Source organism: Guillardia theta (genome assembly GCF_000315625.1).
Source record: "Guillardia theta CCMP2712 unplaced genomic scaffold GUITHscaffold_95, whole genome shotgun sequence".
NCBI classification, from domain to species: Eukaryota; class Cryptophyceae; order Pyrenomonadales; family Geminigeraceae; genus Guillardia; species Guillardia theta.
In genome coordinates, this window is record NW_005434579.1 from 65562 (window position 1) to 77758 (window position 12197).

Here is a 12197-nt window from a genome sequence, read left to right on the forward strand (position 1 = left end):
TGTTCTTCTCTGCCGTCTTCATCAGACTGTCAATGTCTTCCTTGCTCGACACTTTCGTCGTCGTCAAGTCTGAGATCACCATTGACCCATCCTCTCCCTGCCCCTCCTGTCAGCTCCGCCTCCCTCCCTCCTCCTCATCATCATCATGCCTCTCCCCTCGGCTCTCCTCCTCCTCGTCCTCTACCTGTCGGATGTTGAACTGCTTCCCCTCGAGGTCCTTCCGGTTGGGGTCAGCTGGACGTTTCCTCTCTCCCTCTCACCTTGGCGTCGCAGAGGAGGTCGCGGATCGTCTCGTTGTAGATCTCGAGGAAGGAGGCGGCAAGTTCGTACTCCCTGTGAGCGATGAGAGGAGGAGGAGGAGGAGGAGGAGGAGGAGAAAGGGGACAGAGAGGGGGGGAGGGGGAGAGAACAGGAGGAAGATGAGGAGGAACAGTAGCAGGAGGAGGGGGAGCAGTAGAGGGAGATGGGAGTCGGAGCTGAAGGAGAAAGAGGAGGAATAGAAGGAAGAGCAAGGCAGGAGGAGGAGGAGGAGGAGGAGGAAGAGGGAGGAGGAGGAAGAGGGAGGAGGAGGGAGTGTTTGGTACCATCCGTTGTCCTTCATCTCAGCGACGGTCTCGAGGATCTGGTTGATCGAGCGAGGAATGATTCCCATCGCCTCCTCCTCCCTCCCTCCCAGCATCGTGAAAGTTTTTCCTGCACCTGTCTGCCCGTACGCGAGCAGACTGAGGGAAGGAGGGTCAGCACAAGATAGGAGGGGAGGGAGGAGAGTGGTAGGAGGGGAGAGGAAGTGGTGGTGGAGGTTGAACAGGACGAGAAGGGAGCAGAACAAGAAGGAGAGAAGAGGGAGACGGAAGGCGAGGAAGAGGAATGAAGAAGAGGAGGAGGGAGGAGGAGCTTCTACCTGACGTTGTAGCCATCGAGAGCGCTTTGCACAAAGTCCTTCACCTCCTCGAAGATGTCCAGCTGGGTCCTTGTCTGCCGAGAGATCAGCCTGCTGGGCTCGAGCTGGGCTCGAGCTCTCACCTGGCCGAAGCAGCGATCGAAGCGAAAGTCGTTGTCGACCCCATTGTAGGGCAGCATGACCTTGCCAGCGTCCTCGTCCACAGACAGGCAGCTCTTCGCTTCCTCCTCCTTCTACACGGGCCCTCAGTGTCTCTTCCTTTCCTTCCCTCCTTGCCCACGTCTCTCCACGTCCTCGTCCTCCCCTCGCCCTCCCTCTTACCTCCTTCGAGCTCGCAGGTCGGATTCTGCAGAAAGTTCGAATGTTTCCCTTGACCTCCTGCCCAGAATCGTCAGCCTCCTCCTCCTCCTCCTCCTGCTCCTGCTCCTCTTCACCTGCAGCTCGTTGTGGATTTTTCTCCTCGACGCCTCGGCTGCCGCCAACTTTCTCTTTAGCTCGGCGATTTCTCGTTTCAGCGCCTCCACCAGCGCCTTCTCATACGCCAGCTCCGCCTCCGTTCCCTGCCTCTCCGACTGTTCCTGCTGCTCCCGAACTTCAGCTCCTTCACCACCACCTCCTCCTCTTCTCTCTCCTTCTGCTGACCCTCCTTCTCTCCTTCACCTTCTCCTCCTCCTTCTAGTTTTATTTCTCCTCTACCTGCCTCCTCACAACAACTGCAACTACAACCATTGTTGTGCCGCAGTCTTCTCCTCCCCCCTCACCCCTTCTCCGCTCTTCTTCCCCCCTCCCCTCCCCCCCTTCTCCGCTCTTCCCCACCCGCCCCCCCCCTCACCTTGTGCACCATCACGCTCTCCGTCTGTCGCTTGAAGAATTCCTCGATCTGCGCCGGCAGGTTCGCGTGCTCCTTGTACACGCTGAACTCCGCCTGCCGCACACCGTCAGCCAGCTACTCTCCAGCTCGACTCCAGCTGAGCGCAACCTGAATCTTCGCCGCCTGCTCGGCTGTGTCGACCTTGGCCTGGATGAGCTCCTGCACCTCGTCAGAGACCAAGTAGAGAGAGATGAGGAGGAGGAGGAGGAGGAGGAGAAGGAGGAGGAGGAGGAGGAGGAGGAGGAGGAGGGGGAGGGGGAAAGGGGAGGGAGGAGGGAGGAGGGAGGAGGAGCTGATTTCCACCTGCAGCTGCTGACGGAGGCTCGCAACCTCGGCCATCTTGTCCGCCAGGTCGTTGGAGATCCTCTTCAGCTCAGAGTCCTGCTGGGGATGTCAGCGGGAAGAGGAGCCGCAAACTTCTGCCTTGAGCCGAAGGTCCAACGTGGACTGGCTGCTCTCTTCCTTGGACTTGCTGAGCTCGCTCTGCAGCTGCTCCAAGTCGACCTTGAGCTTCGCAAGCTCTTCATGCGCCGAGTCGCGCTCCTGCACCAGCCCGATCAGCCGGCGGGCGCACGTCATCCCTCGCATCCCTTCCGTCCTCTTCCTTAAGCTGCAGCTTCTCCAGCTCAATACTTTCCCTCTCCCCTTCTGCGCTCCTCCTCGCTCCTCTTGTTCCTCCCTCCTCTTCTTGCCCTTGCTCTTCTCCTCCCTCCTCCATCTTGTCCTCCTCCCTCTCCTCCTCTTCTTCTTCCTCCCCCTCACCTCTGTGAGCTCCTTGATGCGCGTGTTCTGGAGCTCCTGCCCCATCGCGAGGCTCTTCATCGCGTCGTTGTGCTGCTGCTCCCTCGCGTCCATCCTCGCTTGCATGTCCTCCAGCTTGCTCGCGCTGCTCTGCTTCTCGAGCTCCAGCTTCTCGATCTTCTCCTGCCGCTCCTTCTTCTCTCCCTCCAGCCTCTCCAGCTCGCTCCTCGACGCCTTGTGGTTCTCTTCAAGGACCGCAAACTTCGTCTTCAGCTCCGTCAGCTGCTCCTGGGCAGCCGTGTGCTTGCTCCGCGCCTCGTGGGCCGCCACCATCTCCTGCCCGAGCTTCTCCCGCAGCTCGTTCAGCTCCTTGTCATGAGCGACCTGCTTCTTCTCCACCGCCTCGCTCAGCTCGCTGGCCTCCTTCTTCGCGCCCTCTGCCTCCTTCCTGCTGCTCTCCAGCTCGCTCTTAAGCACCGCTGCCTCAGCCCGGGCGATGTCTCGCTCATCCATAACCTGTCGCTTCTCAAGCATCTCAGACGCTCTCTCCTTCTCCATGCTGGCGATCCTCTCCTCCTTCCCCTTCACCTCCTCCTGCAGCGCCTTGTACGCCTCCTCCTGCTCCTTCAGCTTCTCGTTGAGGGAGGAGATCTGAGCGTCCAGCTCTTCCGTCTTCTGCTTCAGCTCGTCGATCTTCGAGCTCTTCTCCAGGTTGTCCCGGGCAAACCTTCGGATCATGGCCTCGCGCTTGTCCAGCAGGTCCTGGAGGGCCTCCCGCAGCTTCAGGATCAGCGACTTCTGCTCTGCCATCCTCTGCTTCTGGTCGTTGAGCGTCTTCCCAGCTGCTGAGATCTTGATCTTCAGGATCTCTTCGTAGTTGATCTCGCTCGCTCGCAGCTCCTTGATCAAGTCAGGGTCTCCGATTATCGGCTCCTCCACCAGATCCTCTTGTTTCAACTCCCCAGACGTCCTCTTGCTCTCGAGGATGTTGGCGGCGGGCTGCGGAGCCTTCAACTTTGACTTGGTGGTGTCAACGTTTCCCTTGGAGTTCTCCTTGTCACTCGTATGACTCTCCTTGTTCTGAGATCTATCGAGCATCCGCCCTGATCTGCTCAACGACAATGACATGACTGCAATCCACGCGGAGACTTTGCCCTGAAAATCAGCTCTTTGTCAGATATCTGCAGTCTTGATCGTACCACTTTGCAATTCAAAATGTCTGTATGATCATGGAGACATTCTATTCATTGTAAATCTCTACTCATCCTTGTAGAATGTTTTCTCCTACTGTTCATTTCGCATGTCTGTTCTATCCTATCCTTCATGTCTCCACTCCTTGTATACGGCCTTACCTCTCCTCTGCCACATACTCCCTCCTTACTCCCTTACTCCTCCTCCCTTCATCCTCCTCCTCTCCCTCCCTCTCCCTCCCTCTCCCTCCCTCTCCCTCTCTCCCTCTCGGTCGGATCGCCATTGCGCATGTGAAGGCGTGTAAGAATTAAAACGGTGGGGGCCTTTTCCAGGGGGTAGGGGGTCCGAAAAGTGTCCTATGTACCCCAGAGATGAGGGTCAATGAACCGGGTACTTGTTATCATTAACGAATATATGGTGGTCCCGGGATGGTAGGGTTCTCCTTCAAACGGAATTTCTTTTTTTGAATTTTTGGCACCGTCAGTGGGTGCGAGGGGGATGAGTGGGGAATTGCATCACCACGCCCGCGGCCCGGCCCCGGGCCCGGCCGCCGCCCCGGGTGACCGTCGGACGCCGCACCGTGCAGGCTGCGGTAGTACCGGGGTGACTCAGTGACGAACTTCGCCGGAGTAGGAAGAGGAGGCTTCCTAGCTGTCTTGCTAAGGTCCTCTCCGGATGCCAGTGCTTGGAATTCACATCCGATCCTAGCATACAGTCTATCTCTCATGTGCTCCTCAATTCTGCGGGTCGAGTCGTGTGCATTAAACTCGGTCTTGACGAGTCAACCGTCATTGTCACATTGTGATACTCCGGGCGTACTAGCCTAGTCGGAAGGCTATGCTAGTTGCGATGCTGCGGCAAGGCTTCGGCGGCTAAGTTACTAAGATACTAATATCACCCCGTGTCAGTGGCCCTCGGTTCCCGGAGTCCAGCAGCGGCCTCCCCGCTCTGGCGGTAAAGCAGTCCGCGGTCACCGGCCCGGGTCACCGGGTGACCACGGCGGGGGCTCGGTCAGTATACGATAGTACCGTCTGAGGTGTAGTAGAGTGATGAAGGGGCTTAGGGAGTCGTTTGTTTGCCATTCATTACACTACTATTACTATTAACACATAGACCTGAACCCGGGCCGTCACCTCCCAGCTGGGGAGAAGCTGGAAGAAGTCTCAGACTCTGCCGTGTCCATGGTGACCGTACCGATGCTCATCTGCGACATGCCGGCTGGAACCATCTCGCTCGCCTCACTATGTCGCCTTGGGGAGGCCCCCGGCTGCGAGAGCGTCGCGACCGACAGGTCACCTTCCCACTCGTTGCTCTCCGACTCGCTGTCCAGATCCATGTCGTCGACGTCCATGCGAGAGCTCGCGGCATCCTCGCTTCTTGCCTTGGATGCCTCGCCGAAGAAGGGGCCCAGCAGGCGAGACTCGATGTCAAACTTGGAGATCCTTTGCTGCTGCTGCTGCTGCTGCTGCTGCTGGGAACGGAGAGGAGACATGAATGGATGAGGGTAAAACGCCTCTTCCGCACTCGACAAGCCTCGTGCTTCCTCCATGGCCAGCTGCTGCTCCAGCTCTTTCACCCTCTCCGAGATGTTCTTCAGTCTGCCGCCACCAGGCGTCCGCGGCTGCATCTGCTCCTCCACGGCCGACCTCTCCCTCCCAGCAGGAGCTGTCACAGCCCTCGACGTAACTTGGGGAGACTCAACGCCCTGCCCCTGACCCGCTGGCGTGTTCTCCGGCGCTCGTCGTCCTGGTCTCATGGGCGTGTGGATCCAGCTGTCGTCCGCCCGCCGCTCCGCGACTGCATGTGCTCTAGAGACAGGAGCGAGCGACACGTACACGGCTCCGAACCCGAGGGTGGCGACGCTCTCGTCGTCAAGGTCCAACTCTGTGCCCAGCTGCCCTCCCCCATCGGCGAATCTCAGCGTGTCCACCGTAGCAGCCGTCTGGAGAGCATCCTCCGAGGCCGAGAGGGTACGGGGCTGAGCATACTGCATCTGCTCGCCTATCGAGTGCTCTTCGTACCCCCCGTCAGACTCGGAGTCCGAGTCCGACTCCAGCGGTGCCTGTGGCCCGATAGCAGCAGCGGCGGCTCGAGCGTTGCCGAGCGAGCCCTTGACGGAGCTGCCGAAGAGATTCTCAAGGTTGCGATGGTCCTGCAGCCATGGCAGCGGCTGCTCGTCCGGCCTTGAGGGTGCCTGCCTTTCAACCTGGACGCCTCCTGACGCTACTCCCGTCATCTGAGGTAGCTCAACGGATCCTGGAGCTGGAGCTGGAGCTGGAGCTGGAGCTGGAGCTGGAGCTGGAGCTGGAGCTGGAGCAGAGGGTTGTCCTCCGACTGGGAGTGTCTCCCCGATCCCACTTCTTAGGGAGATCCCTGGCCTCGAGACGTTGGTGCGGCTCCTCCTAGAGGCCGGGCGGGCTGGAGTATTCTGTTGACTTCTCGTTGTGCTCCTCTGACTCCGGTGGCTCCTGCTGGGCATGAACAGCTGGCTGCGAGTCTTCTGCCCTGAGTAGGCGGTGGAGTTGAGCGAGGCCAGCGACATCTGGTCGTCAAGGTTCTCGAACCGTTGCTGGAGGCTGCTCTCCGGATCCGAGGCACTGAAGTAGTTCTCGTCCTCCACCTGCTCAGCTTCCGCCTCCTCCTCATCTCCCCCCCTGTTGCTGTGCTGAGCGGTCGAGACTGGCACCCGTGCCGACTCCATCGGCACCGGCTGCTCGTTCACGTACTGCTGGTCCGAGCCGATGGCTACTCCCATCATGCCATAGTCGCTCATCGCCGCATAGCCGCTGCGAGCTGACGTCGGAGCCGCTCCTTCGTTCTGACCTCGGGTCTCGACGGATCCACGGGATACGGAAGAAGCGGCTGCGCTAGGGATCAACATGGCTCGGATCTGTCCTGGACTTGGCACTTTCCATCGTGGGGTCCAGTCATTTGCCCCCTGCTCAGCCGCTCCTGCTTGAGGGGCATTCGAGTCCGTCTCGGAGATCCTGGGGGACTGCGCGTACGACGCCCGGGCTGCCGCTGCCTGCTTCCTTATAAGGTTACTATCGTATCTTGGGCTGAAGTCGTCCCGTTGCACTGATGGGGAGCTGCTGGCGTACTGCATCGGCTGCTGCTCGATATCCATGGTAGAGTTCAGACTGTTCTGCCGGTACATCTCAGAAATCCGAGAGATGCCGAGAAACTGGTTGGGAGACTGCAGGGCCCCGTAGCCCGAGATGTTGTTGAAGGAGTTGACGCGAGGGCTGAGGGGGAAGTTTGACAAGGTGGTTCGGGTGGACATTGACATGGGATCGCGAGGGGTCATCTCTTCTCGCTGCATCGCCATGATCCCTGGAGACAGCTGCATGTTTCCTTCGGGGATACTGATGACACTTTGATTGGCTAGAGCGTCGAGTGCCGACTTGATCATGACCTCGTCGGAGTGCAAAGTTCTCCTGATGGTGACAACTAAACAACAGAAGAGGCAGATCACGCCAAGTCCGATCCCCCCGCTCAGCAGCCCGATGGTCAGAGGCTGCCATGCGCTCGTGGGCGGAGGAGTGGTAACAAGCATGGTGGTGGGCAACGGAGTTGTGGTTGTCACTGTAGTCGTGGGAGTAGGCGTCGGTTCGACGTATCCTATCGCCTGGAAGTCAAGAGCCAGTCCAATCAAAGGGAAGGAACTCGCGAGCTGCCCGGACTTGAACATGTCGAGCAGCAGCAAGAACGATTCAGCAGCGATCTTGTCGTTTTGAGGACTGTTCATGACGATGAAGGAGATGCGAACTGACCCCCTTGTGACATTGAGGATCATGATCTGCTGTAAAGTGGTGACGTCATCTTGAAACTTCAAGAGAGCTCCACATGTTCTCACAAAGTACGATTTCAAATCCTTCATCCTGTCAGGTGCGCTGTAGAACGTGAAGTTTGCATCGAACACCACATTCAGGGGGTAACTCTCTTTCACCAGAACGATCGCTTTGTTGATCGGGTCTGAAGAGCTCTGATCCACCGCAACGGACAGACTGAGTGGGAACGGCAAGTTGACGTTGGGGAATGGAGGGACTTCAATCAAGCAGCTCGTGTGGCTCCCGGATCTCTTGGCATACACCGATGCCATCGATCCAAGTTGGACCAGGAGGTTGCCTTCAGATCCTCCGAAGGAGTTGCCGACAACGGTCAGCAGTCGATTACCAATGACTGACGGCAGGACGATCGAGTCCACAGAGGGCAGGCCATCCGCTAGGTGGGTAACGTTGAACGTCCAGCTGTTGGAGATGAGAGCTTGCACAGAGGGCCTCTCGTAAGAGAACGTTGGCTCCCAGTATCCGAAGCCGAAGGGAGGAGGACCAGTGGAGCTGTCGTAGTAAAACATCGAGATGTCGGAACCCACTCCTTCCGGCATGATGAATGAAATCGTCCCTGTATCTCCATTCCGCGACGACTCAACGAATCTGCCCGTACAGTTCGCGCTGTTAGCGCAGATCTTCTTGTACAGCACAGGCTTCCCAGTCGTTCGCTTCCACATCTGAATCTCTGTCCGATCCGAGATAGAAATCAAGTTCCCCTTGGCCACCACGACGTATCCCCCGCTGGTGGGCCCGTAGTTCGGGCTCAAGTCCTCTAGATGCGGAGCTCGATTGTAAGAGAACTGAGTCACGCCGGTGGAGACTCTCGCACCGATGGAGACGAAGAAGTTTGCTGCTTCCATGGGCTGGCCAGAAGGGACGTGGCATTCAAGTGAGGTTGAGCTTACCCATAAGGTTTTCATGCAATTGGTGCTGCCCACCTTTGCGATGAGCGAATAATCGTTCACTCCGAACTCGTTGCCGAAGATTGTCAGCACGTCGTTTCCATTCGTTGGACTGTTGGTGGGTTGCACTGCTGTCACCCCCCCTAGCGAGTAGTCAAACAGCGATGATTTTGACGCGATCAGTTGTGCGTTTGTGATCGACACTCTAAGAGTCGCTCCGACTCCATTCGCTGGCCTTGCAGACGCTGACGTGTCGCTGCTCCAGCTGGACCTCTCACATGCTGACCCGCCGACACGGACTCTGAGGGTCAGACTGAAAGCGCCATAGTTCACCCCAGCCCCGGAGACGTTGTACTCAGTTCGAGCTTCTTTGATGGTTTGAACTTCGATGAAGTCCAGCGACAGAGAGTCGAACGAGAAGATCCGTATCGAGGTGCCTCGTTGCATGGCAGTAGTCATGACTGTCCTGTGCGCGATCCCTATTCCGTTCGACAGCCTCGAAACCACCTGGCTGTCAGAGGACCACGAGGTAGCGGCGCAGGCGGATTGACCGAGCCTGGCTTCCTCTGAATTGACACTCGTCCCGAAGTTGGTTCCATAGATCGTGAGGGAATTAGGGAGGCTCAGGTCTGCGACAGGGGCTGCGTTTCCAGGCGAGCTGCTGCTGATTCTGGGAAGATCGAACGACCAAGCCAAAGTGAGCGTACCGGAGACAACATAGCAAACACTTGCGACGATGTCTCTGAACGATCCCAAGCCCCTGGGCACCTTACACAACATGCCAGTATCTGACAGCCAAGATGTCGTGATAGGAGCAGACCCCTGCATCTTGGCTCGAAGTGTTGTGTCCCGGGCTCCAAGATTTTGCCCAGTGATGGTTGTTGGGCTGCCTCCTGTGGTTGGGAAGTTAGGCTGCGGAGGAATGGCGCGAGCAAAGAGGTCTTGTCGGTACGATACGACAGAGATCAAAGGGCCATCGAACGATACGATAGCCATCCCTGTGCCGCCTCGCATTGCAATCGTCGCAATTGTCTTGGGTGAAATGCTGCCAATGCCGGTGGGTGGAAATACTGAGATTGACGAGTCACTTTGCCAGCGAGTTTGTTGAGCTGCTGTTTGCAAAGATCGTGTAGACTGAGAGCTCCGACATCTCCCGAAGCTCTGTCCAAAAACGTATAATCCATCCAAGACGTCAAAAGGCTTGGCGTTCGTTCCTTGGTAACTTGCAATCTTCGGAATGTCAAAAGACATCGCCATAGAGACAGAAGCTAGAGTCACAATGGAGCAGACAAGTGACAAAGTAGCGCCAACGCCCGAGGGCTTCAGGCACAAGATGCTGGTCTGTGAGGTCCATCTGCTGTTCTCAACGGAAGTTCCTCTTAACCTTGCCATCGGAGAATTGGAAAATGACGCGAGGTTGGCGCCATTGACCACAAAAAGATCTGAAGGAGCAGCTGGTAAATTCGAATCCTGAATGTGGCTGACTCTGACCAGGTCGTAAGAAACAGCATTTGATAGCGTGTAGAGACTGGAAGCTGACAGGACAATGCTCCTGCTCGCTCCAGACCCTTGAGTCATCATAAGGCTTAGACTGCTCGAGCTAGTCCAAACGGTGACGGGTGCCCTTGTCATCCCCAATCGGGTAACGAGGCTGGAGGATCTCACTGAATTTGGCAAGCTCATCATTACATAAAACATCTTGGCGGGTTGACTGTTGAATCCTGATGAGCGAGTAGCATAAACGTCATATGAGAGACTTTCTGTTTGACTCTTCACCTTGACGGCACTAGTGACCATGACGCTCAGTGAGAATCCAGATCCCGACGAAGTCTGACAATTGACAACTGAGTCAGATATCCATGAACTGGAAGAAGCCGCAGAATATCCGATTCTTGCTCTCCAAGTGATTTGCCTTGCGATATGGCTCCCACCTATGTACAAATATTGATTCACAAGGGGAAAGTTGGAAGATTGAACCAACAAATTCGAATCTGCTGAGAAGGCTTCTGAAATCGAGGCAACGTTGACAGACACAGTCATCGATACAGCATTTGAGCTGTACATCACCGCTGTGGTCCTGCAAGATATGCTGGAAGATGAGTCCCACAGGGTAACTGAAGTAGCTGAATATCCGACCCTCCCCGCCGCTGAGTTGACCCTCACCGACCAATTCCTTGTAACAATCGACAAGGAGTTGCTGGTTGTAATAATCGACAACTTGTCGTAACTGAAAACTTGGCTCAGCGAGGAAAGAACAAGGTTCGAAGTGATTGACAACGAAGCGCTGGATCTATGCCCAGTGGTGAAAAGAGACGAAATGCTAGAACTTGAAACCCAAAGTGTCTGCAACGAGCTCGAGCTTCCAAGTCTCCCAGAGCTACTATAGTCCGATCGAATTCTTGTCGCCGACATCGCCAGCACCATGGTCTGCACGGGCCCGTTCCCTCCCGCTACCGAGCTCGTCAAGCTGCCCGGATCGTAGCTCACCGCTGCGCTCAAGCTCCCTGATACCCGTGCTTGCTCCGCAATGCTCATCCTGACAGCCATGGACCTTCCTGTACCGCTGCTCAGGAGACTTGCTACCGTGCTGTCGGACTGCCAAGCGGTCTTCTCTGCCCTAGACCCGCCGATCGCGCTCGTAGGACTGTACTGCACCAGCCCCATACCTCTCCCAAATAGCGTGATCGAGCCTTGAGCGTCTGCCGACCCTGCCTGTGCGGCTGCTACGTTACCCCTGCTCACAGTGCTCATCAGCCCCGCGTCCATCGATACCAGCTCAGTGTGTGTACCGCCTACCATCCTCCCTACTGACACTACTCCCGACAGGCTCGTCCCGCTCCCGCTGGCTGTCTTGCACGACACCCCTGTGTCGGACCCCCACGTCGTCTGGGTGGCGCTGGTTGCTCCTGCTCTGACCACGACGCTCAGCAGGGCTGTCCCGAAGCCGCTCCCGCTCAGCGTCACTCCCCTGCCCAAAGCCTTCCCAGAGTTTGCCATCGGCCCGTCTGCTGTCGCGGCCTCGTCGTAGCTCATGGCCTCAGTCACGGAGACTGTTCGTGCGGCCATCGTGAGCGCTACTCCCCGGCTGCTGTCCGGGCCGCGTCCGCTCTTGCAGATCACACCCGATGATGACAGCCAGTAGCTCCGCTCACACCCTGTCAAGCCTATTCTTGTGCTAATGCTGAGTCGCAAATTCATTTCGCTTGTCCCGACCAGTATCAATTTGTCGATTTTTGAAATTAAATTTGATGCCTGCCAAATGTTTTCATTTTGTAGCAATTTCAAGTCAGTTGAAAAAACTGATGAAATGGAAGCGATTGATTTCGAAACTGATACGATGACGCTTTGAGAGCCTGACGTAGGGAACTGTTGATTCACACATTTGACAGAAGTGGTCGATGCCCAAATGGTTGATTTGCAAACAGTTGAATGTATTCTTGTTGATACACTGACAAAAAAACTGGAAAATACTGAACTGAAAACTGAAATTTCCGTTGGTACGAACGGAACAGAGTTGCCAGGAAAAACACTTGAAACAACTGCACGCTCAAAGCTGAAACAATTCGATATTGAGTACAAAGAAACAGCAACGGAAACAACCGCTTTGATGGCTGTCCGGGCCGCGTCCGCTCTTGCAGATCACACCCGATGATGACAGCCAGTAGCTCCGCTCACACCCGGTCGACCCCACCCTCGCCTGCCCTGTCCAAGCCCAGCCTTGCTGCCCTGCTACGCTCGCTAGCACTACCTCTCCTCCC

General features: G+C 56.7%; 2 protein-coding genes across 2 annotated transcripts in view; both read right to left on the reverse strand.

Moving 5' to 3' along the window:
- The window catches only part of GUITHDRAFT_78073 (hypothetical protein), a gene marked incomplete at both ends in the record, with an annotated part of 2957 nt that extends 1586 nt beyond the window's left edge, over positions 1-1371 (reverse strand). Inside the window, 6 exons of the mRNA XM_005824347.1 lie at positions 261-333; positions 585-722; positions 902-975; positions 1024-1116; positions 1223-1279; positions 1336-1371. Coding sequence (XP_005824404.1) covers positions 261-333; positions 585-722; positions 902-975; positions 1024-1116; positions 1223-1279; positions 1336-1371 — 471 coding nt within the window. The remainder of the gene's footprint in view (positions 1-260; positions 334-584; positions 723-901; positions 976-1023; positions 1117-1222; positions 1280-1335) is intronic.
- A 3462-nt stretch (positions 1372-4833) lies between these two features.
- Positions 4834-11472, reverse strand: GUITHDRAFT_116386 (hypothetical protein; the record flags this gene model as incomplete). The annotated part of the gene is made up of 1 exon (XM_005824348.1): positions 4834-11472. One exon carries the CDS (start codon positions 11470-11472, stop codon positions 4834-4836), a length of 6639 nt encoding a protein of 2212 aa, XP_005824405.1.
- Positions 11473-12197: the final 725 nt, after the last annotated feature.